At 42.2% G+C, this 27,978-nt stretch overlaps 2 protein-coding genes across 6 annotated transcripts in view; one reads left to right on the top strand and one right to left on the bottom strand.

The window, feature by feature from the left end:
- Positions 1 to 529: 529 nt before the first annotated feature.
- Positions 530 to 12,168, bottom strand: LOC111960450 (bone morphogenetic protein 4). Of its 2 annotated transcripts, XM_070437958.1 has the most exons (5): positions 12,100 to 12,168; positions 7,204 to 7,407; positions 6,236 to 6,890; positions 5,394 to 5,480; positions 530 to 840 (listed from the first exon to the last, which is right to left on the bottom strand). In XM_070437958.1, the coding sequence occupies exons 1-5, from the start codon at positions 12,155 to 12,157 to the stop codon at positions 708 to 710; spliced, it is 1,137 nt and encodes a 378-aa protein (XP_070294059.1). In that variant the 5' UTR covers positions 12,158 to 12,168; the 3' UTR covers positions 530 to 707. The 2 variants fall into 2 exon arrangements, with proteins under 2 accessions (XP_070294059.1, XP_023838220.1); XM_023982452.1 differs by lacking the exon at positions 12,100 to 12,168 and having other exon boundaries at positions 7,204 to 7,602.
- Positions 12,169 to 12,836: 668 nt separating this feature from the next.
- Positions 12,837 to 27,978, top strand: part of frem1a (Fras1 related extracellular matrix 1a) — a 29,410-nt gene continuing 14,268 nt past the window's right edge. Inside the window, exons 1-8 of one of the 4 annotated variants that reach the window (XM_023982426.2) lie at positions 12,850 to 13,016; positions 14,131 to 14,343; positions 22,843 to 23,285; positions 25,577 to 25,671; positions 25,957 to 26,267; positions 26,516 to 26,712; positions 27,174 to 27,497; positions 27,711 to 27,819. In XM_023982426.2, coding sequence (XP_023838194.1) covers positions 23,043 to 23,285; positions 25,577 to 25,671; positions 25,957 to 26,267; positions 26,516 to 26,712; positions 27,174 to 27,497; positions 27,711 to 27,819 — 1,279 coding nt within the window. In that variant the 5' untranslated portion in view covers positions 12,850 to 13,016; positions 14,131 to 14,343; positions 22,843 to 23,042. Of the gene's footprint in view, positions 13,017 to 14,130; positions 14,344 to 22,842; positions 23,286 to 25,576; positions 25,672 to 25,956; positions 26,268 to 26,515; positions 26,713 to 27,173; positions 27,498 to 27,710; positions 27,820 to 27,978 lie in introns of all 4 variants that reach the window. The other 3 variants (XR_011475078.1, XM_023982427.2, XM_023982425.2) reach the window with 3 other exon arrangements.

The raw sequence follows: 27,978 nt of genomic DNA, 5'->3' as shown, positions 1-27,978 counted from the left end.
GTGGTTAATAGTGTTTGGCGGTTAATAGTGTTTGGCCAATAACCGTAAGGTTGCTGGTTCGAATCCCTAAACCAGCAAGGTGAAGAAAGAAACCATTCTGCCCTTAAGCAAGGCAGTGACTCCTAGGCTGTAATATTTTTTAATCCCTGGTTTACACTTGTCATTTGATAGCTGGAATTTTGTCCATATAAAGCTGTGGTTCACTGGCCCTATGGGAGGAAAGGCTAAATTCCGAATCAACCCCAACCCGCGCCGAGCCCATAACCCTACAAGCACCATTGTAGATCTGAAAGGATCAGATAAGTACAATATGTAAATTAGCCTATAATATAGTATACAGTTATAAAAAAAAAACTGTTTTGCTGCACTTCCAAACGACAAGTCTTATAACAAAAAGCCTGTTTGTGTAATGTATTCAATTGATTCTTTATTCTAATGCTTGTATTGGATGGACTAAAAGCTCTTGAGTTGTAACACATGTAGTAAACAGGAGGACATTTTTCAAGTCTATTTTTTATTCACCCACCACACCAGAACATACAGTCTATCAACCCTCGTTCATAGATTTGTCAAAACATAAAATTACCCTAATCCTTTTCTCCCAGGTCTACTAGCCGGTCTGCTAGCAGGCATCCTACTTCAGATTCAATAAGCAATTTCGCCCTCCAGTGGCTAGGATAGGTAAATACTGTACGTGGGAGCTGGTTTCAATGCTTAGCCTGTCGCTGGCATGTGCAGCTCTCTGCCCTAGCATCTCTAAATTTCTGGATTATGACGTCATCCGTTTCACTCCTATACATCACGGTGAGAGATGACAGCTCCAGTGGAACACAGTTGGAGCTGAAATTGAAGGAAACGAAATATTACAACTACAGTCGCAAAATTCCTGTAACAGAAATCCCGGTTGGAAGACTACCAGAATCAGTAGAGAATAAGCAGGAAATCAGGGATCCTCCATCCGGGATTTTCTGGAAAACCTGGGAATTTTGGTAAAATTACCAGAATTTTGCAACCCTAATTACAACAATCCTGCAGAATAATATTGTCCTAATGGATATGAAACTATACAAAGTGGATGTCTATTCTGCTCTACAAAGGCAAAACGCAGTAATTACGCCAACAGTGAAACAGAAAAATTGCTTGAAAGTTTTTTTGCTAGCCAGTCAATTATTTTGTAGGTAGATAAGTGGTAATGCACTGATGTATCATGTTATTGTGAATAATTTTATGCAGATCAACCATGACCACTGATCTGACCTTAAATATGGGTCATGCAAAGGCAAAGTGCAATATCTACAATCTAAATGTGTTTATTCAACTCTGTTGTTTTTCTGTTTGATGGAAACAGCTTGAGAGTTCCAACTACATTCCAACTATACTTAATGGTGTTGTGTAGTTGTGTTTTCATGTATTGAATGTTGTTGTGGTAACCCACAAGCATTTTTTCGCCATGAGGTAAGGACTATTTCATCACACGGAACATTTATATTTTAAAAATATATATATCTACAATCTAAATGTGTTTATCCAATTTAATTGTTGTCTTTCTGTTTGACTTTGTATGGTCATTTATTTCATTTATGGGTCATAGGTCATGGTTGGTATGCATAAAAATGACTTCCTAATAAGATGATACATCAGTGCGTTATCACTTATCTACCTACAATATATTGTATTTGTCTGGACAGCAAATAACTTTAAAGCCATTTTTTTCAGTTTCACTGTTTACGTGTTTACTGCTCTTTGTCTTTGCATGGCAGAGCGGGTAACTGCAGTCAAAACATGGTGAAACAAAGTAAAAGTGCAGTAACTTCTGTTACTGCTGTTTTCCTTGGTTTTTCCTTAGATTTTGTAGTTACTGCAAATTTCAAACTCCATTTTCTTTGAAACAGAACATAATAGAACCAGGACACTGTCACAAGATAAAACAGATACTACAACGCCTCATTTCAGTCTTAACAACATTTTGACTGAAAGTGTAGTTACTGTGTTTTGCCTTTGTAGGGCAGTATTGTCTACAAATAGCTACACAAAGGCTACTACAGTATCTGTAGTGCATACTGGATATCGAGTTCTCAACACATACCCATAGGCGGAAATCCCAGGGGGGACGSGGGGACACGACCCCCCCATCTTGGGAAAAATATGATTTGTCCCCCCCAATATATCACTGTAAACATAACTATGTAATTTCAATAATATTAATAATACGCAATGAAAGCACTTGTGCTGRTTATAGACACTTAATAGCGCGTTTTTAAGTTTCAAAAGATTGCGACCCCCKCCGCCCTTTGCCTCACAATGGTTTGATCCACTGCCAGTTCTTTAGCTGGCAAGGTAATAGAGGGTTCGTATCTACTGTCCGAAAGGGACATGTACGTAACTGACGTAARGTTAATCCAGTCAATCCATAGCAGGTCCATAGCAGGTCCATAGCAATGTTATTTATTTATTTTTATGTTGGCAGGGTTCACACACTAGCTGAATTTGCAGAGCTAGCGCGCAAACTAAAGCAAACATTAACTATCAAGCTAGCTAGTACCTATTCCATTTATGTGGCGTCGTCAAAGATGGAATCTTTGCTATCGTCAGTTTATTCCAAGATCAGCATGCAGCTGTAGTGCTTCGACGTCCCTGTGATAAGGTTAGCGATAAACTGAAGTCCAAACTGAACAGAACAGAACTACACTCTCTTCTACCATTGTCTTAAATATATATAATGGTCTCGTTGCAAAAGATAAATTGTCGCTCGTGAACTTTTTTTTATTATTTTTTATTTCACCTTTATTTAACCAGGTAGCAAAGATTATAGCAAACACACAGAAACGGAATTGGTGCTCGCTAGCTTTACAAATTCAGCTATTGTTGGAAGCCAGCCAATATGAAACAAACTATTAAAATTACAAAAGGTTGCAGCATGTGTTGTGTAAATGTGTGTGTGTGCAGCTAGGCCAGCCAGCCAGGTAGAAAAATGGCAGAAAAAAGTAAGAAGACGGACATCAGAGTATTTGTCAGTACACCAAAACGCATAGTAAGAACTCTAGTAGCCTAATATCTCAAAGACTAGTTTGATAAAATGTTCATAAGAAAGAAGTGAAATGCTAATGGGAATGTTCACAATGATGTCATTAGGCAGAGCAGGCAACAGATGGCACACAGACAGCAGAGCTGGGGACAGATATGCAGGGACAGATTGGCAGAGACAGGGAGTCTCAGGTAAGTTTGTTGAGTCTTTGTTTGGCAACATTATGAAAGGTTCTCAATTTTTTTGACTGTAAAATAGGGACATAATTGGAAAATGCCATGGATACCCCACTCTCAACTTAAACTGGTGACTAAACTAAGATTTGTTTACGGCAATGGTATTGCTGTTTGTGATTAATTGTGTAGTTTTGGGTACCGGTAGTTAGGAGTACGGCAAACACCTTATTTCTTTTCTAGGAGACAGACTGTGAGTCAGTTAGGGTGATGAAAGGGAAAGAGCCAGGAGAGAGAGACTCAGAGACAGTGTCACAGCCACGGCAGGACCAATGTCACCCTTGTTGCCAGCAGCACCAGTATAGGGACAGTGGCACAGCATTGTCCAGTTACCACAGTGATGGCACAAAACCATATCAGCCACACCCACAATTTATAGAACCGCAAACTCTTGCCAACAGAGTGTTGACGTTTCAAGAGAGATGGTTCGCGATTTCCCTGGCTACATTATAATCCATCAATAAAAGAAGTGTTGTGTTTTCACTGTAGCCAAGGGTTTTCAAGCCAGCCATCTTTTGGCCAAAGAGCAGATGCTGCCTTCATTAGTGCCAGGATTTAGGAACTGGAAGAAAGCCATTTGAAAAATTCACAGCACATCAAAACTGCCAAACCCACCGCCACTTTGTAATTGTAACAGCACACCAGCTAAATCCAATCAGTGTCAGTTATCCAGCGCGTGGGGTAAACAGCAGGAGACGCAGGCATTGCTTGATGAAAATTGTTAGTTTGGTGCGGCATGTAGTAAGACAGGGACAAGCTTTTAGAGGCCACACGGATGACAGTGGAATTTATACCAGCTTTTGAAACTTAGGGCAGAAGAGATGATCCCATTTACTGAAGTGGTTAACAGAGCGTACCACAATGTACACAGGCCCAAAGCACAGAATGAATTCTGAACATCATGGCCAATAGTCATTCGAGGCATTGCAGCTGAGATTAGGCTCTTCGATTGTACATTTTCATTAATTTTTGATGGTACTCAAGATGTCTCTGGTGCTGAACAGGAGAATGTCTGTCTGCGTTATGTTGACCATGACCATGTCCCTCACAAGGAGTTTATTGGGCTATACAGGGTGTGCGGAGACAACAGGCGAGGCATTGCGAAAGTGGCAACTGATGTGTTGTTGAGGAACCGCAAAACATATGCTCGGTTCTTTTGTTCAGTAGTGTGCTATAGCAGTGGTTCTCACACTTTTTGGGTACTGGAACCCCTGACATATTTTGAGGCAAGGTTTTTGAGCGGTCCTCAGGGACCTCCACCCCCTCTATAATTATATGTAAACTTACTGGAATACCTTGTGGACTTACTACATTCATTACACTTTTTATTTCACGGACCCTTGCAATTAGTCCATGGACCCTGTTGAGGAACCCCTGGTGTAATTGATATTTGTTCTTTTGTTTAGTAGTTTTCAGTACACTTACAAATTATTATTTCATGTTATTTTATTTAAAATAGCATACTTTGTGCGACAACTTGTCCATAGCTGCTGTTTGAAGAGTTGAGACACTGACTGAAGGATATTTTGTTTGATTATTTTGGGTTTTTCATTGAAGTAGTTATTGCTTTTAGAACTGTACTTATTTAAGCTTTTTGTTCTTGCAAAGATATTGTAGTAGACTCAGGCCAGTGCACATATTTAATGACTATATAAATGTATCAGAAAAAGTCAAATTAAAAGGTCAATTCAATACGGAGACCAACTTTGTGATGGTTCTCAATGGAGATTCTTTTTAGATGTGATCACACCATGTTCATTGTATTTATGAAAACTACACCCATACAGTGTACAGTACCATTGCACCTACTGACCTTTCTTGATATTGCTGGTTGTAAGTACGAATACCTGCATACATACTGGACTGGTAAGGAGCACTGCTATAACTATTATTAGTAGTAGAATTATAATGATTTAAACATTTGAACAAGTTGGGAAAACCCTTCAGTTAACTACTGTACCTATCAATTATCCAGTTGTAGGAATTATGGTTCCTCAATATACATTTAACATATAACAACGTATACTATGTGTTACAGCACTACTTTTGGTGTCCCCCTCAGGAATTGCTCTTGAGAAAATTTAATGTAATTGTCCCCTCCAAGGTTGATATCAGATTTTCGCCCCTGCACATACCTATTTACTGATCTCTCCTCAGGTGACATTTTCCTTGCTCTAAATCCTTCTATGGACACTTCTGAATTCCCAATGTGGCAGGTACCTCTGAAATGGGATAACGCTCTAATTATAAATACATCAAAGGTTATGTATTGGATGATCACTTCACTACCCAGTCAGTTTTGCAAAACTGACTGCAATGACATCATAACTTGGGTAGTTAAGTCATAATTTACAGTGAGCTCCAAAAGTATTGGGACAGTGACACATTTTGTTATTATTTTGGCTCCAGCACTTTGGATTTAAAATGATACAATGACTATGAGGTTAAAGTRCATACTGTCCAATTTAATWTGAGGGTATTTTCATCCATATTGGTTGAACCGTTTAGAAACTACAGCACGTTTTGTACATAGTCCCCCATTTTAGGGGACCAAAAGTATTGGGACAAATTCACTTACGTGTATTAAAGTAGTACAAAGTTAAGTATGATATTTGTGCTTCTGTCATTTTCTCACTCATCATTATTCACGATTCATTCTGAATTATCTGTAATCATGGTAGCAGCCACATTAATGTAGAAGAGTTAATAAGCATATTCTGTTGTTATTTACAGTACTCCAGGACTCCAAAATGACACAATACATTATTTACCATTCATTTCTATTGGGCACAAAATAATCTGAAACACAACCAAAACAAACAGCAAATGTGGAGAGTCACAGGCTAGAGTCACAGGTAGTCACTGTCTACCAGGAATAGGGAACCAAATATTTTACCTTTTATTACTTTAATAAACATATAAGTGAATTTGTCCCTATACTTTTGGAGCTCAATGTATATTTGTGTGACGTTCCCACCTGCAGAAGGTAGCATTGAACCCTGACGGCTGTAGGATCCAGTTTGCCAGATCGCCCTTGTTGAAGTCAACATAGCGGTGATAGAGCCGACACTGTGGGTCAGAGCTAGCATCAAAGCGGCGGCGCTTGTAGCCATTTCGTTTGGCCAGGAAGAGGCTCCTCCTCTCATGGCTCCTCGTGCTGCAGTGCTGGCGCTGTCTCCGCTCAGGCCGGAACCCATTGGTGGCAGCCGTCGTCTGGGGGCGAAGCGGCCTAGCCCGGTACACCACCAGCAGGGGCTCGCTGAGGGAGCCGCCCCCCAGGCAGTAGAGGCTCTGGGTCAGGGCCTCATGAAGCACCAGGCTCCCACTCTCGTCCGTGTAGCGCAGCTGGAAGCCCACCACGTCCAGAGGCATGGAGGAGAACATGAAGGGGGACACGTCGAACACATCATAGCCAGACGGGGGTAGCTGATCCAGGGTCAGGATCCTCTCCTCGAGGGGAGGGCTCACGCTTAGGCCACTCGCCCCCCGGGTCAGGCTGTGCAGGGCCACCGTGACACTGAGGGGGTCGGGGTGGAGGGTCTTGCGGAGCAGGACGAGCTCAGCCACGGCCATAGAAGGCTTCAGGTGGGAGACGTTGAACCAGATCCATCCTGCAGGGGCATGCGGTGGGCCTGCTTGGTCCAAGGAACATAAAGAGAGACAATGTTAATCAATCTAGTTGATTGCATCCAAAGTTGGCCCACAGCACAGAACACACAAAACACAGGCATCAATGAATAACATCACATACACAACTTTCCTTGAACAACTATGGTATAATAAAGCTGATATTAGCTAACTGCAAGCTAGAATTGTTTTCAGGACTAACAGGAATTTCACTAGCTAATAAGACATTAAACATATTGTTCAAATTCCATATGAGGACCAATCAATGTCAGGAAAATATCTTATTTACGGTATAACGGTTTCAAGTTAGGCTCCTACCCAGAACACTCCGGAAACTCTGCACCAGTGTTCCATCAGAGCTTCCCAAGTCTCGGGCCTCTTGTGTGTCCAGAAGCTGATAGACCTGTCTCATGTAGGGGTGTGGTTTGGCCACATGGGGTGCAGACAGCTTATTGATGTGCAGCATCTCCAGAATGGCTTTGCCCAGCTCCTTATTCTCCTCGATGGCACCTTCCAGGTCATCTGTGAGCAATAAGCCCCAGGCACAATTCAACAGGAGAAGGAACAACATGGCTTGTAAGCACCTCAAACAGGAAACTCAACAATCAAACCTTGGATTCGGCGGTAGGCTAATCCACCTAAAAGGCCATTTTGAACCTTCGATAAAAAAACAAATCCAACTTCACAAACAGAATTTGGGGATGAGCCGATGTCTTATCGTCCTCTTGTCTGATCAAAGAATGGTGAGAAACGGTCAAGCCTCAATCTCATGCCCCAGAAGGACAGAAAGGACCGAAAGGCGGGTCACTCACTAATTGGGTTGTTAGAACTCCAGGAACCGTCAGAACTCTGTGAAAGCAATTAGGGATCACACAGAGAACCTCTGGAATGTCACACTCCATTTGACAAGCATCATTATAGTGACTGTTTCTGCAATGGGGGCTGAGTACAACATTGTTCCCCCGTTTGGTTTTGGAATTAAAAAGGACTGCGATTTTCAGTTGCTGCTGATTTAAAAGTATGATCATTCGGTCTAGAGACCGAATGATTTTTTGCAGCAGAATGGGTTGCATAAATTATCAGATATCCTAACCAGAATATAGTTTTAGTCCACCCTAAAAACTGTGGGAACGTTCCACAGAAAAGACAAGGCATTATTGTAAGGGTCAACAAGCACTTTACATGCGATGCCTCAATTGATGTTTTAAATGTTTAGACTTTTCCCTCGCTCCACAAAAGATAACAACCGTGAGAACAAAACCTGTTTGAAGAGATGCATGTTTTTTTTTTATTAAACATTAGAAAATACTTTACAGTTGGACAGGCAGTCGAGGCCCTCGTTGGGGCCCGTAAGGAGTCTAACCAAATCACATTTTTACGAACAGACTACCCAATCAATCAGTTAATGCATTTCCAAAAGTAACACATTACACTCATTACTTATTTTACCTTACGTTTGTCATTAAATAAAAGTGTCAATAGAGGGAGCTAATTCACTGGACTCAGCCTGACAGAAGCAAATCATCAAGGTTCCCTGAAACTTAATTTAATTCAAAGATGCAGCTGTGCTCCATAGCTGTAGGGATGCTCTAACCTTACAGACAGACAAACATGTTCTATGTAATGATTCCACCCTTACAACTACCATTATTATTATTTTTATCTAAACCCCCCAAATCTGTGGTAGAAACATAATTTTTTTTGGGGGGGTGCCAACTAAAACTTCCTAAAGAAGTTAATAAAAAGCTTTAGTACCAGCTTGCTAACAAATCACTAATCTGTTTTATATTAACTGGCTGATGAAGGATTAATTTGGTGCCTCAGTGCTCTGGAGGTGGGTGTTGCCAGGCGGGGCGGAAAGGCTATCTGTTACTACCCTGTGTGTGTATGTGCATGCATGTGTGAGTGTGTGCGTGTGCACTCATCTATGTGTATATGTCAGCATCAGGAGTTAAAGCTGGTTCCACTTATGTACATCTTACACAAACTGCACGTCTTAATGGGCCTCAGAGAGCAACAAACAGTTTCTCAGGGACTGAGCTAGCTAAATAACTGTTTTGGCGCATACCCCCTTTTAGATTTGTCTTCTATTTTATTCAGTTCTAAACTTCCGGATACACGTAACAGATTTTCTGTTACAGTTTCTAGGAAGAATTTTTGAAAAGTTAGAGCTCATGTTATATGGAATAATACACTCTTAGAAAAAAGGGTTCCAAAAGGGTTCTTCGGCTGTCCACACARGAGAACCATTTTTGGTTGTAGGTAGAACCATTTTTGGTTCCATGTAGAACCCTTTGTGGAAAGGGTTCTACATGGAACCCAAAATAGTTCTACCTGGAACCAAAAATAACCTTTTAGGTTCTAGATAGCACCTTTTTTATATAAGAGTATATAAGAGTCAGGGTTAGACATAGAAAAAGTGCGACTGAGCCTACAGAGTGGCGCAGTGGTCTAAGGCACTGCATCGCAGTGCTAGAGGTGTTACTACAGACCTGGGTTCATTCCCGGGCTGTGCCACAATTTGCACAGCGTCATCTGGGTTAGGGGAGGGTTCGGCTGGTGGGGCTTTACTTGGCTCATTGCGCTCTAGTGACTCCTTGTGGTGGGCTGGGTGCCTGCTGAATGACCCCGGTTGCCAGATGAACGGTGTTTCCTCCTACACATTGGTGCGGCTGGCAGTTGCTAAGGAGCACGGTTAGGCGGGTCATGTTTCGGAGGACGCATGACTCCACCTTCGCCTCGCCGAGCCCGTTGCAGTGATGAGACAAGATTGAAAATTGGGGTAAAAGAAATAGTGCGATTGAATATAGGATGTAAAGTATAAAAAATATTTAATATCCTTTGTCAATTATATTTCTATATGGGTTAAATCATGGTGAGGGTCAGAGTGGGGGATATGGTGAACAGTAGATTACACAGTGTTTGGTTAATATCTGACACACAGGTGAAAGGTTATTCCAAACTAGGCTTTGGTGAAGTTGGGAGTCACTGTGACGAAGTGCATTGATGGATGCTTAGCTTGGAGTGAGGGTTGTGGCTAGAGATAGTTGGGACTAGGGAGAGTGTTCAGAATCCTTCAATTTTGATCAAAGTATTTAATTGTTTCACAAAAATKTAGACGTTAATACTGTAGTTGTACATTTTCGGTGAAAATCATTACAATCACCGCACTTTAGCGCTCACCCTGATATTGGCTTATCCACTGGTCACAGATGTCATTTCAATGTACAGTACCAGTCAAAGGTTTAGACACACCTACTCATTCAAGGGTTTTTCTTTATTTTGACTATTTTCTACATTGTAGAATAATAGTGAAGACATCAAAACTATTAAATAACACATATGGAATCATGTAGTAACAAAAAAATATTAAACAAATCAAAATATATTTTATATTTGACATTCTTCAAATAGCCGCCCTTTGCCTTGTTGACAGCTTTGCACACTCTTGGCATTCTCTCAACCAGCTTCATGAGGTAGTCAACTGGAATGCATTTAATTTAACAGGTGTGCCTTGTTAAAAGTTAATTTGTGGATTTATTTTCCTTCTTAATGCGTTTGAGCCAATCAGTTGTGTTGTGACAAGGTAGGGTTGGTATATAGAAGATAGCCCTATTTGGTAAAAGACCAAATCCATATTTTGGCAAGAACAACTCAACTAAGCAAAATGAATTGACAGTCCATCATTACTTTAAGACATGAAGGTCATTCAATACGGAACATTTCAAGAACTTTGAAAGTTTCTTCCAATACCGTCGCAAAAACCATCAAGCGCTATGATGAAACTGGCTCTCATGAGAACCGCCACAGGCAAGGAAGACCCAGAGTTACCTTTGCTGCAGAGGATAACTTCATTAGAGTTAACTGCACCTCAGATTGCAGCCCAAATAAGTTCAAGTAACAGACACATCTCAACATTAACTGTTCAGAGGAGACTGCGTGAATCAGGCCTTCGTGGTCAAATTGCTGCAAAGAAACCACTACTAAAGGACACCAATAATAAGAAGAGACTTGCTTGGCCCAAGAAACACGAGCAATGGACATTAGACCGGTGGAAATCTGTCCTTTGGTCTGATGAGTCCAAATTTGAGATTTTTGGTTCAAACCGCCTTGTCTTTCTGAGACGCAGAGTAGGTGAACAGATGCTCTCCGCAAGTGTGGTTTCCACCGTAAAGCATGGAGGAGGAGGTGTGATGGTGTGGGGGTGCTTTGCTGGTGATACTGTTAGAATTCAAGGTACACTTAACCAGCATGGGTACCACAGCATTCTGCAGCGATACGCCATCCCATCTGGTTTGCGCTTAGTGGGACTATCAATTGCTTTTCAACAGGACAATGACTCAACACACCTCCAGGCTGTGTAAGGGCTATTTGACCAAGGAGAGTGATTGAGTGCTACATCAGATGACCTGGCCTCCACAATCACCTGACCTCAACCCAATTGAGATGGTTTGGGATGAGTTGGACCGCAGAGTGAAGGAAAAGCAGCCAACAAGTGCTCAGCAAACGTGGGAACTCCTTCAAGACTGTTGGAAAAGCATTCCAGGTGAAGCTGGTTGAGTGAATGCCAAGATTGTGCAAAGCTGTCATCAAGGCAAAGGGTGGCTACTTTGAAGAATCTCAAATATAGAGTATATTTGATTTGTTAAACACTTCTTTGGTTTCTACATGATTTCATATGTGTTATTTCATAGTTTTGATGTGTTCACTATGATTCTACAATGTAGAAAATAGTAAAAATAAAGAAAAACCCTTGAATGAGTAGGTGTGTCCAAACTTTTGACTGGTACTGTATAGTTTTGATTTACATTTGGTTGAGTTGTCAACTAATGTGAATTCAATGTGAAATCAACCAAAGATTTCACCATGTCATCCCTTACAAAAAAAGATTGCAGTTTCAAAACTGCATTAACTGCAGTCCCCTGTGGTATTTTGAATGCAGCAATTGCAGAATAACTGCAGTTATACWGCACTCTAACTGCAATATTTTTTCATAAAGGTTTGGATTTAGGTTAAAAGTTGGGTGACAAAAATACCAAATTCCCTTATGTTGATTCAACATCATCACATTTGTTGCTGTTGTTGTTTAGTAGGGAGAAAACATTTTGAAACATTTTGAATTGGGAGCTACAACCTGAACATGTCCATTAAGAATGCACGTTTTTGTTTTTGGTTGAAAATCATTTTTGCTACGGTATGACCTATTGAACTCACCTGGTCTCAAGTCATACATTATTACTGTAGTGAGGAAGAACTGTAGTCGCTTGCTCATCTATCTGTATGGGCAAACAAGACAGTGGTTCAGAAAAAGCTTTCCAAACAGCCCAAGTGTTTTCCCTGCATGGAACACATTCTCAGGCGGCATCTGTGCATAGGTTAGGAGTAGGTTAGCCGACCTGCAAAGCRGGCTTCTAGAAGATTGGAGGTGTTGTTTCGTACTTCCAGATGTTATCATGTTCTATAATTACGAAAGGCCACGAAAATAAACTTACGGGGGGGTAGTGAAAGAGGGAATGGGAGCAACACAAACACAGATAAACTAGAAAAATATACTCAGAAGATGTTTTTCCAGCTTGGTTTTTGTGTGGTCATAATCAGATCTGAAATATTAGTCCACCTCAGCCCCACTCCCAGTATATAATTACAAAGATCTTAGTAGATAAACTACAAAATATGCTCAGAAGATGTTTTTCTTGCCTGTCTTTTTTTGTGTGTGTGTGGTGATAATCAGATGTGAAATATTATTCTCTCTCAGCCCACTCCTAGTATATAATGACAAAGGTCTTGGTCCAAGCACACAGCACTAGGAGCACTTAGAGGAACCCTTTGATCTGAGCTCTCAGTGTTTGTCTTTGGTTCTTTCCGCTCTGTTTAGTCTCTTACCTTTTTGGTCAGCCTTCTTCTTCTCAACCCCCCCCCCCTCCCCGAACGCACGCACACGCACAGGCTTGTTTTCCCTCCCGTATTCCTCTCTCCTTTTTCTCTCTCTCTTCGTGGGGTGTGGATTGACATTTAGGAGTGAGCAAGGTTCTCTGTCAATTAGACAGTTGCTGTGGGAAGCAGAGAGGAGTGCATGAACAGAGGGAGCTCCTGGTGGGAAAGAGAGGGAGAAGGAGCTGTGAACTAATAAGGTAAGGGCATGTCAGTCAGTCGGTCTTGCTGTTGACTTTACTGGTTGGCAGTCAATACAGCTTTATTTGTATTTGTCCCCTTAAGGCAATCAGTATGTGGAGGAGTTCCGAAAAGTTGAAGAGATGTGAGTTTTCTTACTAAAAGACAAAGTTGTGATCTGTAGTGGTCTGGCTTGTCATTTAACGTTTTTATAGTGGGAAACATTTCAGGAAAAGAAAGGGAAAGGCAAGTTGTATAAAACAAACAAGGTTGGTCCACTRGATTTGTTATCAAGCCGGTCTCTGATCGGTTGTGTAAAGGAAGGATGGTATGTATGATGGTACTTCAAGCTACCAGGAGATCAGGAATGAGCCCCCCCCCCACACACACACACTTCTAAAAAACACACTCAAACCTTTCTAAAAGAATGTGTTGTTTTCGTGAGAAAGCTGCCTCTTAAAGCAACAACAAATATCACAATAAAGTGGTTGTGCAAACCTAAAGTCAGTACATGAGTCTAGACTAGGGCATTAGTTGTTGGACTCAAGTCTTTCATGCGGTTCTCTTACTGCATGGTCCTCTTCAGACATGTTATTGTGTGCCCTAGTTAAGACAGAGAGACGGCTGTGAGTCTTCAGCAGTAGTACACTGTATGACCTTCACGTTCTTTACAATACAGTGAGCTTGAAATTTGACTGTTAAGTATGTTTTGCGTGTCACTTTTCCAGGAGTTCGTCACCGACCACTTACGCGAGTCATCTTGACTGAGCTCAGTAATTATATTGCAAATGTTCAAAGACACTCAAAAAATATCCTGAAGCATTTTAATGAAACGTGTTGGCAGTTTTGTTTCCGTTCTGTTTTTGAAGTCAAATATATGAAGACACATCATTCCTACATTTCCTCCCTTTGTATCAATCTCATGGACTGGGACTTAGTAAACTCCTCTCTCTTGTCATAAGAAGTCTGGGACACATCACAACTTGGCTCTTGGACGAATATGCTGGCTGGCTGGCTGCCAAATACAGGACTCCTTTTCTCTCTCTCTCTACTCTCTCTCTTTCTCTCTCTCTCTCTCTCTCTCTCGCTCTCTCCCTCTGACTCCTCTTTCTTTGGAAATTGCTGGCTGCTCAGGAGCCTGTCATTACGGAGATGAGACGCAGTGCAGTGGCGCTTGGCTGTTGAGCGGAGGCAGCTGATCACCAGGCATTCCCAGCTGTGGAGAAGACCCGCTTGTCAACGGGAAGCGCTACATTCCCATCTCTGCAAGACCCAAATTATACACTCAGTTGAACACTGAGAACTGGCCACGGAAGTGATAGTTTGTGTCAACTTGTCTTTGAAGAGGTACAGTGGTGATGACTTTGATCTTGGCGAGATTGATTCTCCGGAGTTCGGACGCCTGATTCTAAAGATTTAGTAAATACAGCTTGGTCTTATACTAAACCAGTAAGGGATCTATTTGATAGTATGATTCCGTTTGACATCACGAGATCCCTCTAGATTGAAATAAACATACTGTAGCTACAGACATTCCACCTAAACGTTTGCCTCACAACCCATATCATGCAGCCCCTCTCCTCAATACGAATCCTGATTTTACAGTCAGGCCTGGTATGCTGTCCTGTATCCTCCCAATCTGACCCCCCACCAATCAGGTACCGGAACTGTGTTGCGTCAGTGAGCATTCAGGAGGGCACAGGCCACCCACCTAGCATGCTCTGGGATATGTCAGTCGTAGGATCACATGACCAGTCCAAGTATCACATGACACAATTCAACTCACACAATCATGTAAACACAGACACATGCACGCACACAAGCACAAATATGAGTAAAACAGTCTCCTGCCCAATGTACAAATAAAAAAGCATGGGACAATTCTCATAACGACCTTACAGACCTCATTTCACAAATCAATGTCCATTCCCAGGTCTAATGACTTCTAACTGGCCTGGTACAGTTCTGCTTGGGAATAACCCTGTCCCATATCCAGCCTCCTGCAAAACATTACTGGATAAAATCACAGTTTATTTCAGAATGAATACCAGTTTCATTGATGAAAGCAGACACACATGAACCGATGCCAGGTCGTACTTCAGTTTCAGTTGGAAAAAAAGTCAATCTAATTTTGAGACCTTACGTTGGACTGACACAGAGCAGATGTCTGGGCTGTGCTAGGACGGGCATAGAGAGCTGTGAGCTTGAGGTGATGACAGAGGGATTGCATCACACTCCTGGGGGACAGCGAAGTTCAACTCTTGGGGGCCAGGTCCAGGGCCATCCTGGATCTGATGCTTTGCAGACACACACCTGTATGTCTTAAACAGACTCRTGGACATGTGTTTTCATTCTGGTTGGTATAGGATAACATTTTTATCCAAGCTCCTGGCCTATTTTTCTGTCCCAACAATTCAATTATTTAACTGTCTTCAACCGTAATTGACTGACTTTTATTAGGCCTCCATTATCTCACCGTTGTGCGACTGCTTTTTAGATAACGTCCCACTGTAAAAACACAACAGATTCCAACTGAGCTGCAAGTGAAGCATCCACCATAGCTGTCAAGCTCCTTCCTCAAACTATAATCACAAACAAAGAACAGGGGGAAAAAAGCTGCATGCTTCAGTTGGTTAAGAGGGTCACAGACCCAGTTGGAGTTGTACTGCAGTTAGAAGTTTGACAAATGAATTTCTGTGTGACTGACGCCAACAAAAAGCCATTCCACTCCATTATTGTGTGTTTTTCTTAGCCCACACAGGCTCCTTTCAACACTGGTGCATTGAACATGCTCCAAACCTCCCTGTGAATGCCTCCAACCGAGGTTAACCTTATAATCAGAGTCAGGGTTGGTGAAAACGTGTCGCGTCTTGCTCTCAGTACAATGCCAGTGGTTTACGCTGCTGGTAAGATCATGTTCAATGAGTTTTGAGGGGTAAACAGTGTCAGAAATGTGTGAGAAGCTTACTTCAGATTGGTGTCTCTTCGTTTTTTTTGTAAAGCCTCAATCCACTGGGCGCAGACGTCAGTTCAACGTCTAGTTTTGATTTACGTTTGGTTGAGTTGTGAATTCAACACGAAATCAACCAAAAATGTCACCCCGTCATTGGATTTAGGTTAAAAGTTGGGTGAAAAAAAAGGCGAAATCCCCTTACATTGATGACTTTTTGTAAATCCAATCAGTTTTCCACGTTGAGTCAAAGTCATCGCATAGATCTTTTTAGTTGAAATGACGTGGAAACAACGTTGATTCAACCAGTTTTTGCCCAATGGGGGAAAGCACTTGAATACACAATACTATATTTATCCCTTTATTATCCACTGAATCCTTTTGAGTTGGTCTGTTGTTTAGGAAATACCATTGGCATTATTGGTCTGTTTGGTTTGGTGTCACATATATTTGGGTTCACTGGACGGACTTACAGTAGTGAAAGTCAGGTGAATAAGCTCTTCTTTGGCTTTAACCTACAGAAGTATCAGTGAGCACTGCTTCACTGACCCAGTGAGCAGAAACAAGCTAGCGAAGTGAGCAAGATTGTCTTAACTGCACATTCCAGCTGGTGATTTGTGTGTTAATATGTAAGTGAGGGGGATGCCAGGTCTCGACATAAAGATGTTGGCTATGTGAATGTTGAGAGAAGACCAAAGTCCAGAGTAAAGAGAGTAGATCAAACTGTCTCAGAGAGATAGCAGCTAATCCACCACTGTCTCGCTCCCATCAGCATGTAAACACACAAGCACTATTCTCGGCACATAACAGGTGATATTTCACACCATTATCAATGCAGTGAAAATAAGTCCTCCCTAATCTCACATAGCTCTGATTCTCAGAGCTTTACCAGGGCTGTGTTCATTAGATCACATAACGGAAAACATTTCATGTTTTTAAACGTTTTGCAATGGAACATGGAAATTAGCACAGTAGTCCCTCCCCGTTTGTCACTTTTCTTCCGTTTAGTGCCGAATGAACAAAACCCAGGCCCAAGGAGTGATGTTTACCCTGCCGGGAGCCTCTCTTTGTGGGGATGCAGAATATAGGGTCTGGGGCAGATGGTTGGAGTGGGCGGTTAGTGATGGGAAAGGTCCCTGGTGTTAAGCTGTGCCTTTAATTTGGCCCTTTCCCCCTTTACAAATAGAGCCTAATCCTTTCCCTGTTAGGAATCTCCTTGGACAACCGGGCCATATTCATTAGGCACCAAATAGAAGAAAATGGTCTAAAAAACAGTGAGGGGTTGTCCAATAAGAAGCGCTCAWTTCCGTTTTACATTACAAAATGTTTTTCAATGTTTTCTGTTGCATGCCCTAATGAATACCACCCAGTATTGGMGAGGCTCCCCTTACAGGACACAGGAAATGGCCCTTAGGGAACATCTGAGGAATCTGACTTCTTGGTCCGACCGTTTCGAGTTGAGGCCCTTTTTTTACGAAGCAAACTGGGTCTTTTAATTGCTTATAGATTGAGCTCTGACAAAAGCAGAGCTGAGTTTCTCACAGTTTCAAAGGCATTACCCTAACATGTGATATATAGTTCCTTAGCCTTGGTGCCAGCTTGAAAAATTAGTTTGGGTCCCAAATCTGTTTGTGCTATAGTATCTTGCCAACTCCTACTGCACAAACATATCCGGGACCAGACCAAGACAGATCCATCCCCATCAGCACAGTAAATAGCCCTTTGAGTTGGCCCTGGCACTAATTCTTATTAGCTCTGGCACCAAGAAGGCTGCAGATTGGAGGGCAAGCCGTGGCTGTCCTGGGTTGGGCTGGGAGGTGGACCAGTGTGCTGTAGCCCCAGGCAGCAGAACACTTTGCCCATGTGCTAACAGCTAACGCACCAAGGAGCATCTGGAAATAAGCAGGTTGCATCAGGAAATACTGTCATTACCACCAACTGGCACTTGCCTTCAGGCTAAGGCCAAGTTCCAAGGTCTCCAGAAGGGGAGAGCAGGGAAAAGAAAAGAACACAGTCACCAGGGTTAGAATTAAAATGGCGGGTGTTAACTACAAAACACAGCCGCCTTTACATTGTAAAATGAAAGGCTGCAACACTTGCACATGTCAGTCATGCTTTGAATGGCGTATTGCAAAGGTATTGTACTGTGCTTGGAAGTGGTTGGTAATGTAAGAGCAGTCTTAGATCTGAACATTTCAAAGTACAGAGCTAAAACAGTCACTCTGTCCTAGGTCATGTTTAGAAGGGAGAATTTTTTTTGAAATATTTTGAATTGGGGAGGTACAACTTGAATTTGTCCATTAAGAATGCACATTTTTGCTTTCGGTTGGAAATCATTTTTKCTACGGTATGACCTACTGAACTCCCCTGGTCTCAAGTCATACATTATTACTGTAGTAAGGAAGGACTGCAGTTGCACCTTCAAGGAAATCATCCAGAGCAGAGGAACCAAATTGATTCATGATGTGGTGACTGTGAGCACCAGGGCAGCATTCTGAATAGCACCCTATTCCCCATATAGTACACAACTTTTGACCCATAGAGCTCTGGTCAAAAGTAGTGCATTATGTAAGGAATATGAGTCGGGTGTTGACGAGTGGAAAGCTTGATACCATTAGCCAAAAATCCAGACATATTAAACAATTTATATTAAAACTATAGGGGAACTTTTTCACCCATATCCTCTCACATTATTATGTTTCTAGGTATCATGCATGTTTTCAGAAACACTTACGTGAATGGCCAATATTTCAACTCTCTCAATTGTCTATGGAGGCCGAGTGATTTTCCATTGTTACAAACACACCCAGATGTTCACCTAGCAGTATTTATTATGCCGTTGGGCATCCCTACTCAGGTAACGGTCTAAATCACTCCTAACCGAATATGGTTAAAATAGACTAATGTTTCATGCTCTGAGATTAAGTTCTATGATGGGAAAGCAACAAAGTTAAAACTAGACCATCAGAAATCTGCTTAAGGGGGCTTCTGATGTCTCCCCACAGGCCTAGGCCTCAGTCCATCTCATACCGTCCCATAATGCTTTGCACATAGTCTTAAAGGCCCCTCATCAGATCAGCCATTTGTATTTGGCAGTGTGTGTGAGTGTGTATGATGTGGTTTAGGTCAGTGAGTTAGTGGTTCGAGTGTTCGAGAACCTCAGGTCAGTCATCATCAACATGCCCTGGAGAGACAGCCAAGTCAGTCATGTGCCAGTTGCATAGGTGGCAAAAGGGCTTCTTCCACACGGCTCCTGATAGTCACTGTTGAAAAATCATATGCATAATGTTGGTTGTCAAATTCTTCTGCTATCACCTGTCTTTCAGGGTCACGTTCTATTTTGAGACATAGACCGATAAATCGYCTGGTCTTAGCAAGTGTGTTTATGGCTGCAGAGGATAGACCGCATTTGAAAGCAGAGCTTTTGGAGGTGCGTGGTACTGGATTGCATATACAGTGCATTCGGGAAGTATTCAGACCCCTTGACATTTTCCACATTTTGTTACGTCACAGCCTTATTCTAAAATGTATTAAATCTTTTTTTCCCTCATCAATCTACACACAATACCCCATAATGACAAAGCAAGAACAGGTTTTTGAAATATCATATTTGCATACACCACCGTTCAAAAGTTTGGGGTCACTTAGAAGTGTCCTTGTTTTTGAAAGAAAAGCACATTTGTTGTCCATTAAAATAACATCAAATTGATCAGAATTACAGTGTAGACATTCTTAATGTTGTAAATKACTATTGTAGCTGGAAATTGCWGATTTTTTATGAAATATCTAGATAGGCGTACAGAGGCCCATTATCAGCAACCATCACTCCTGTGTTCCAATGGCACGTTGTGTTAGCTAATCCAAGTTTATCATTTTAAAAGGCTAATTGATCATTAGAAAACCCTTTTGCAATTATATTAGCACAGTTGAAAACTGTTGTCTGATTAAAGAAGCAATAGCACTGGTCTTCTTTAGACTAGTTGAGTATCTGGAGTTTCAGCATTTGTGGGTTCAATTACAGGCTCAAAATGACTAGAAACAAAGCACTTTCTTCTAAAACTCGTCAGTCTATTCTTGTTCTGARAAATGAAGGCTATTCCTTGCGAGAAATTGMCAACAAACGGAAGATCTCGTACAATGCTGTGTACTACTCCCTTCACAGAACAGCGCAAACTGTCTCTAACCAGAATAGAAAGAGGAGTGGGAGGCCCCAGTGCACAACTSAGCAAGAGGACAMGTWCATTAGARTGTCTAGTTTGAGRAACAGACGCCTCACAAGTTCTCAACTGGCAGCTTTATTAAATAGTACCCGCAAAACACCAGTCTCAACGTCAACAGTGAAGAGGCGACTCCGGGATGCTGGCCTTCTAGGTGTGTTCTTTTGCCCATCTTAATCTTTTATTTTTATTGGCCAGTCTGAGATATGGCTTTTTCTTTGCAACTCTGCCTAGAAGGCCAGCATCCCGGAGTCGCCTCTTCACTGTTGACCTTGGGACTGGTATTTTGCGTTTTTTCAAACCTTTTCTGTTTTTTATTTTTAAGAAATGTGAGAGAAAAAAWTTGCTTTGTCATTATGGGGTATTGTGTGTAGATTGATGAGGGGAATACAATTATTATTATTTTTAAATAATGCTTAAAGTAACAAAATGTGGAAAAAGGGAAGGGGTCTGAATACTTTCCGAATGCACTGTATGAAGGGAGGGAAGGAGGGARGGAGGGAAGGAGTCATCCTACAGGAGGAGGGAGTAAAAATGACTGAAAAGGAATGAGCAAACAAAGGCATGTCTGTGACTGCAGGACCGCTTCCAAACTCAGGAAGAGAGACAGGAGAAATCCGACCCCTGGCTCGTTATGATGATTGGATTTACTGTTCACTTCCCCCAGGGCTTTTCACTACTTCCTCTTTGTTTTCTTAATAAAGATGATTTACTAAGGGGAAATCCGGTTTGCTTTGATATTGAGTTTGATAAGTCATTATTTATATATTTAGACTTTCAACTGTACGCCAGTTGTAGCTTAGCTTAATCCCAGAGCTAAACTCTTCTTAAAGCCACCTTCGTCAGAGCAGACAATGAGAGGCCGCATAAGAGGTCAAAGTGAGTCAGCGCAATCAGTGCAATATGACACCTGTGTTAAATCAACATCACTCACAAGAATGACTCTTGAATTGCAGCACACCGGTATTCAAATTAATAATTTGTGGCTTTGCTCATTTGCGTTTTTGTTTTTAGTAAATTAAATTGGAAATGGCATGCCCGCTTCCACATGCACAAACTTAAGTCCTAAAGACAATGAGTGACTTTTGCCAGATATGTGTGTGCACTTGTGTGTGAGAGAGAGCGAGAATGTGACAGCAACTATCTATCACAGCAGTAGCAGTTCATTATACTGCTAGTCAGGGAAATGAACCTTGTTTAGCCGTGTGTTCAATGATGACAGATGAGACAGGTCTCTCTCAGCCAGACCCTAGTTCAAAGCTTGTGAAGTTCCTAGGCTCAGAGAGGGTATATTTCATGTTATCACCTCATCTTCAGATGGACGTGCTGAGACACTAGCCTGGTTAAACCAGACTGAACACTCACCCTCCTGACACTACCAGGCTACAAGAGCTACCCTAAGAACTAGTCCTTGGCAGGGATTCCTGTGGTCAGMTAAAGTGCCAGTCCACAACAATTGGTTATCCGAAGGGAAGATGGGAAAATATGTCTCTCAATCATAAATGCATTATTAGCACCATTATAATTTATTCCATGCAGGGTTGTTAGTCCATGTTTATGGAGAAATACAGCAGTTCTGAAAGTATCCGGCCCCTCATCCTATGAACCAAAGAAATGCAGTCAGGTTGTGTCCTAAAATTCTCACTGCCAGAGCATGTTKGGTAATTGTGTTGGAGACACTATCCAGATGTTTTGAGGTCAGGGAGAGGTCAAGGCTTATCCAGCTCATTCTTTTAATTCTTCTAATCCATGAGTGTATTACAGGGACACTGTCATCTTATATGATCTTACCAACAAGGCTTTTGTTGCCAAGTTGATTCCACAAAGTGCTACTACTTGTAAGAGGACCTCATTCTTACATTTCATTGTCATTATTTATTTGGCTCTGTTCAAACTCTAAACAGAGAAGAAACGGTAGACATTATCCTGAGTACCACAGGTACAGAAAGCTCTTTCTCAGGAAGTGTGTTGGCTTTCTTGGAGGACTCCCTGACAATATTCCAGCTGGAGAATCTCTGACAATATCCAGCTGGAGAATCTCTGACAATATCCAGCTGGAGAATCTCTGACAATATCCAACTGGAGAATCTCTGACAATATCCAGCTGGAGAATCTCTGACAATATCCAACTGGAGAACCTCTGACAATATCCAACTGGAGAATCTCTGACAATATCCAGCTGGAGAATCTCTGACACAGGAAACCACTCTAACTCCTCCTAAGCTCGTTGCTAAGCAGAAGGAGACAGGCAAGATGCCAAATACAAGCTTTTGTCAAAGACCTGTGACCAATTAGACATTGTGAGCAACGGTCTCAAATGAAGGACACCATTGTTCCTCACATGAGAAAACAGCTAAGGTATACTGCTGATTAACTCAGAAACAGCAAACCAAACTATCCCTTCCTGAAATGAAATGGATGACATCATTTTGAACTGATGATGGACATGGTGGACACTAGACAACTGTGTCATTTTTCTTACAAAACGGCCTCACAAATAGCATGATATAATGTGTTATATGTAAACATCTTTATACACTATTTGCAATAGTGATCTCCTTGACAAATTGTCTAGTAATCTGATACACTGTGTTTTTAGATGTTCTGAAAGCTTATTTTCCATTACCATTGCACATTAGTTCAGGAGTTACTGACTAACAAAACATTTTTATTTTTCAGCCCGTCCACTACAAGTGAAGCAGTCACTACCATAGAGGAGGATAACCACAAACTCCTAAGAAAATCTGTCACATCCACATCTGCACAGCGGTCAACAGAACAACCTACTCGCAATTTATAACTCAAACTGTCTCCACTTTGCTTTGGTACCCATCCCATGAAGAAGCAGGAGACAGGCTTCCATTGAGTCAGGGACAGTGATGGGTTTACAAAGAGKGGCACTGCGACGGGCACTTCCCTGGCTGCTGCTGCTAGTTGTGGCTGGAGGGTCACACGGCTCCCTGGTGAAGACTAACCTAGGGTTGAGGGTGAAGAGGGGCCAGTCGGCYTACCTGCAGGAGGGGGACCTGCAGTTCCACATCCCCCGGGTGAAGGACGCCTGCAAGGTGGAAGTGGTGCTCAACGAGCCAATTACGCAGAGGGTGGGGACGCTGACACCTCAGGTAATGTAACTGGCTTCTTTGTAGCAGATCAACAGGTGGTAACCATTGCTTTTCCAGTTGTAAGTTGAATAGTCATCTAAGAGTGGATGAGACAAGCACACATTGAAAACCCTGCCCATGGCAGAAACACTCAGCACATGGGACACAGGACCCCAAGTAAGATGTATTTTTACCTACCTGTTTACCACTTAGTGGTGGTGGACCTCTGGAAATGTCCTACCTGTTACAACTGGAACAAAAGTCTGAACAACCTTTCACTATCCAGGAAAAGGGTTAGTGACAGACAACTGCCCCGGGGTAAACCTGGCAGTAAAACGCTAATAACAGTGTGTCACTGGCATGTTTCTCCTCCATAATGAGAATCCCTGACAACGCTTAACACATTGTCCTAATTGCTGATCATAAAAACAGACCATAAAGCTGTTATATTAGGAGGTTTAGGTACAAGGGGGATTGTGATACAGTATGTACCATGGTATGTTTCTTCAGCAGTTCTTCAATTGGCTCTAGGCCAGGGCCGGCTCTAGCCTTTTGGGGGCCCTAAGCGATATTTGGTTGGGGAGCCCCCCTTAATAGTGGACAAAATGTTTTAGTGCCCCCCCCTTCACGACAAAGAGAAACATTTACTTTTTAAAGTTAATTTCCTGCAATTCTACAAATTTTGCCATCGGTCATAGAGAACATGTACCAGTTTTAAAGTAATTTTTCTGCAGATCTACACATTTTACCATGGGGAAGAAAGAAAATAATGAAATTTTATAACGCATTTCATGCAATTCTACTCATTCTGCCATGGGGCAGAAATATATTTTGCCGTTTTAAAGCAAGTTTTCTGCAGTTCTACACATTTTGCCAGGGGACAGAGAGAAGTCATGTAATTCTACTAATTTTGCCATTGAGCAGGGAGAAAATGTAGATTTTTTTTATACATTTCATGCAATTCTACTCCTTTTGCCATTGGGCAGAGATACTGTTTTTCGTTTTAAAGCTAATTTCCTGCAATTCTACACATTTTGCCATGACTTATGCCATGTTAATGATATCTGAGTGAGAGTGACTAACAAAATAAATGGGAGCTCCCTGGAAGTCAGGGCACCTGGGCACGGACTGTCAGTGCTGCTGCACAAACACATGTTTTACTTGCACCTTGTGTATTTTACTATTCCAACACTCCAGGGGCCCTAAGCGACCACTTATGTCCTGCTCTAGGCCATAGRGGCTCATTTCCTGGACAAAACAATCCTGGACTAAAAAGCACTTTCAATGGAGATTCTCTATTGAGGATGTGTTTTAGTCCTCGGCTTAATATGTGTCTTGGAAACCGGCCCTTAATGATTTGGGCATGAAAGATGTTTGTTGGTTAGAAAATTCTTGGAAAATGCTAATATTAGCAATTGGTGGCAGTTGCTATACAAACTCAACCATGTGAGTATTAAAKTGGATGTCATTAGTCATTGGAACCCCTTGAAACTGATATGTCTGATCCTCAGAAGAGGAAAAGGAAGGTAGATCTGAGCATTCTATGTCTGACCCTGGACACTAATTGAGCCGTTGTCTGCAGGGAGAGACAGGCAGCCTCCAGGCCTAATGAAGGTCTGTTGACAGACTCAGGGCTTTTCCCGGTGCCCTCCCTAGTAGCCTACATGTCTGAGATGACATGAGATACCCCTACACAGCCGGAAATGTTGCCACCCACTCTCGTGAGTTGTTTGGTTACTGTGTAGCCCTTTTTAAGACCGCTGTTACTTGTTGTTCACGATGAACAACATCAAACGTCAAGTAGTGGCTTTAAATGGTGCTAGTTATGTGGTGGTGACTGTAGAGAGTATTTATCCTAAATAAGCAACGATGGTAACGTTACATTACTACCAGATGACAGGAAGAAACCTCTGGTTTATGTGCAGCTTGGGTTGCTCTGTTTTGTTTTTCTTCTGAATGTTACTTGAACAATGGGTAAACAAGACAGTGGTTTGAATGTTTTCTGTTCGCTGTTTGAGAGGAAAAACAACTTTTGGTTTTATTAGCATTTTTGCTCTCTCTCCTATCTAGCTGGTGTTTTTTGAGCACACTTTTTATGCCCCTTGTAAGATTTACTGCAATAAACTAAGCCTCAAACTACATATGTGGGAACCTTATTTGACCAGTTTTGTCGYGGGAGTATAATAATCCTGCAGCAGGAAGATTATTTCTTTTTTAAGTGATAATGTGGAAATTCGTTTTCTTGAAAGGCTACAGTAGCCCACGGCTGTATTTCRGATACATCTGATTTTATTTTCACATCATAATTGTAGGTATTTGACTGCCACTACCTGGYTGATGACGTAAAGTATGTTCACAATGGCTGCCCGATACTAAAAGAAGATACTGTCAAGCTACGACTCTACAGGTACCTGCATCTATCCAAATTCTATTCAGAGGTTCTATGATTACATGTATTGTAATTACAATGACTTTTTTTTTTTTTACCCATTTTGAATTAACTAACTAAAATGGTACTGAATGAGACTGAAGACATCACTTCCTGCATAACAGAGTACATAGCAACAGGAATTCTTTATTGTACTAAGTATTGTACTCACTTATCTCCTCCCTGTAAAGTTGGCCCCACTTGTAAAATGAAGTTATGACCACTGGTACTGTTTTCAGTGTGACTAGATGRTCTTCTCCCCAGGTTCACAGAGACAGAGACCTTTACGGAGGTCTTCTTCCTGCGTGTGGAGATCATGGAACCCGACTGCAACATCATCAAACTAGGGCCCAAGTCCCTGGTGGTGCCAGAGTTCTACGGCCTGTCCGACACGCTGGATGGCAACGTGGTGTCCTTCCACTATGAGAGGATGACCAGTCTTGAGTGTAGCATCCGTGTGAACACCCATGAGACACACCTCCCGGGTCATGGTCAGTTGGTCATTGGGGAGCCAGACCAGCTGGAGGCCAGAGGGGACGAGCCGGAGAGCTTCATTCCTCTCCGGCAGCAGCTAGGTATGGATGTATAATAGTATTACTATTATAAAATATTAGTAGTAATGGTAACAAGATTAGTGACACAGTCAATTGGTAGATTATTGGCAAACTCCGAATGTTGGATGTTTTAAAAGTAGTGTTCAACATGAACTGAAATAATTTGAATGCATGAGAAATCAGTGTAATCCATGAATTCCAACCAAAATCATTTATTTGTCCTTGAACACATCTCCCTAACCTCACTCTTCCTCTTCTAAATCGTACAGATAACAAGGCCAGGGCCATGTGTAAGACTGAGGACTGCCTGAAGGGCCTGAAGCTGGCAAAGGTTACYAAAGTGCCCTGTGATGAGTTCCTGGTGATGGGCCTGAGGTACCAGCACATAGACCCACCGTCTCCAGACGTAGACTACATCGCCCTCCGACTGGACCTCACCGACACCAGGAGCGGGAGCATATACCAGGTACTTYATGCTATTTCTCATCAGAAACATTTTCTAGAAGTTACCGAAATGTTGAAGGCTTGAAATCAGTGAAAGTACTGTATCTTTGTTAATGTCGTATGCTGCGAAAGTTCGGGACAATTTAATTTCAACTAAGAAATTCAGGAAGTAAATTATGCCTCTTAGTTAGCACAACCTCACGGTAGAATATCTTGTTTGTCTGTATGTGTGTTTATTTTATTTTATTTAAGTCAGTTAATTTAGAACAAATTCTTATTTTCAATGACAGCCTAAGAACAGTGGGTTAACTGCCTTGTTCAGGGGAAGAATGACAGATTTTTAACTTATCAGCTCGGGGATTTGATCTTGCAACCTTTCGGTTACTAGTCCAACACTCTAACCACTASGCTACCCTGCCGCCCAGGGTAGCCTAGTGATTTGACTGTGTGTCTATGTGCTTATGCTTGCGTTTGTATGTGCAGTCGGAGCGGGCCTGGATACCTGTCCACATCCTTGGCGCTGTTCCCAACCAGCCGCCCAAGCCAGCCTTCATGTCCATGTTTATCCTGGAAGTGGACCAATTCATCCTCACGCCCCTCTCCACCGCCACCCTGGACGCAGAGGACGGAGAGACCCCCAAACAGCTGCTGGTGTTCAACATCACCAAGCCCCCCCTAGAGGGCTTCATCACCCACCTGTCAGACCACACGCGACCCATCTTCTCCTTCACCTGGGTGGACCTCAACGACATGCTTATCGGCTACCAGCCACCCAACTCCTCCCACACCCAGCGTAGGAACTATGAGGTGCCCATTACTGTTTCCTTTGTTTGGCCCATCACACTCACAGTGTTTAAATGCAATTTCCGTTGCATTTAAGGAGGTGGTGGAACAGGTCCAAAAGTGTGGCAACATTTTGTTTGGCATAACAACAGAGTTGGCTATACATTCCAAACAGATCTGAGACCAGGCTAGAATGTCATCTTTTTCAGGCCATCAGATGTAGTTTCTCTTCAACAGGTGGAGTTTGAGGTACATGACTTCTTCTTTGAGAAGAGCACCCCGATCATGGTCCACATGTCAGTTAGAACAGCAGACACCAATGCACCCAGGGTGTCATGGAACATGGGTAGGTGTCAATGCACCCAGGGTGTCATGAAACATGGGTAGGTGTCAATGGCAGTAGAGGCTGGTGGGAGGAGCCATAGGAGGACGGGCTCATTGTAATGGCTGGAATGGACTCGTGGAACGGAGTCAAACATGGTTTCCATATGTTTGATACGTTCCA

The sequence above is a fragment of the Salvelinus sp. IW2-2015 genome, linkage group LG37 (genome assembly GCF_002910315.2).
Source record: "Salvelinus sp. IW2-2015 linkage group LG37, ASM291031v2, whole genome shotgun sequence".
In the NCBI taxonomy this organism is placed as follows: Eukaryota; Metazoa; Chordata; class Actinopteri; order Salmoniformes; family Salmonidae; genus Salvelinus; species Salvelinus sp. IW2-2015.
Note: the sequence above shows the minus strand (reverse complement) of the source record. Positions and strands in the feature narration are given on the sequence as shown.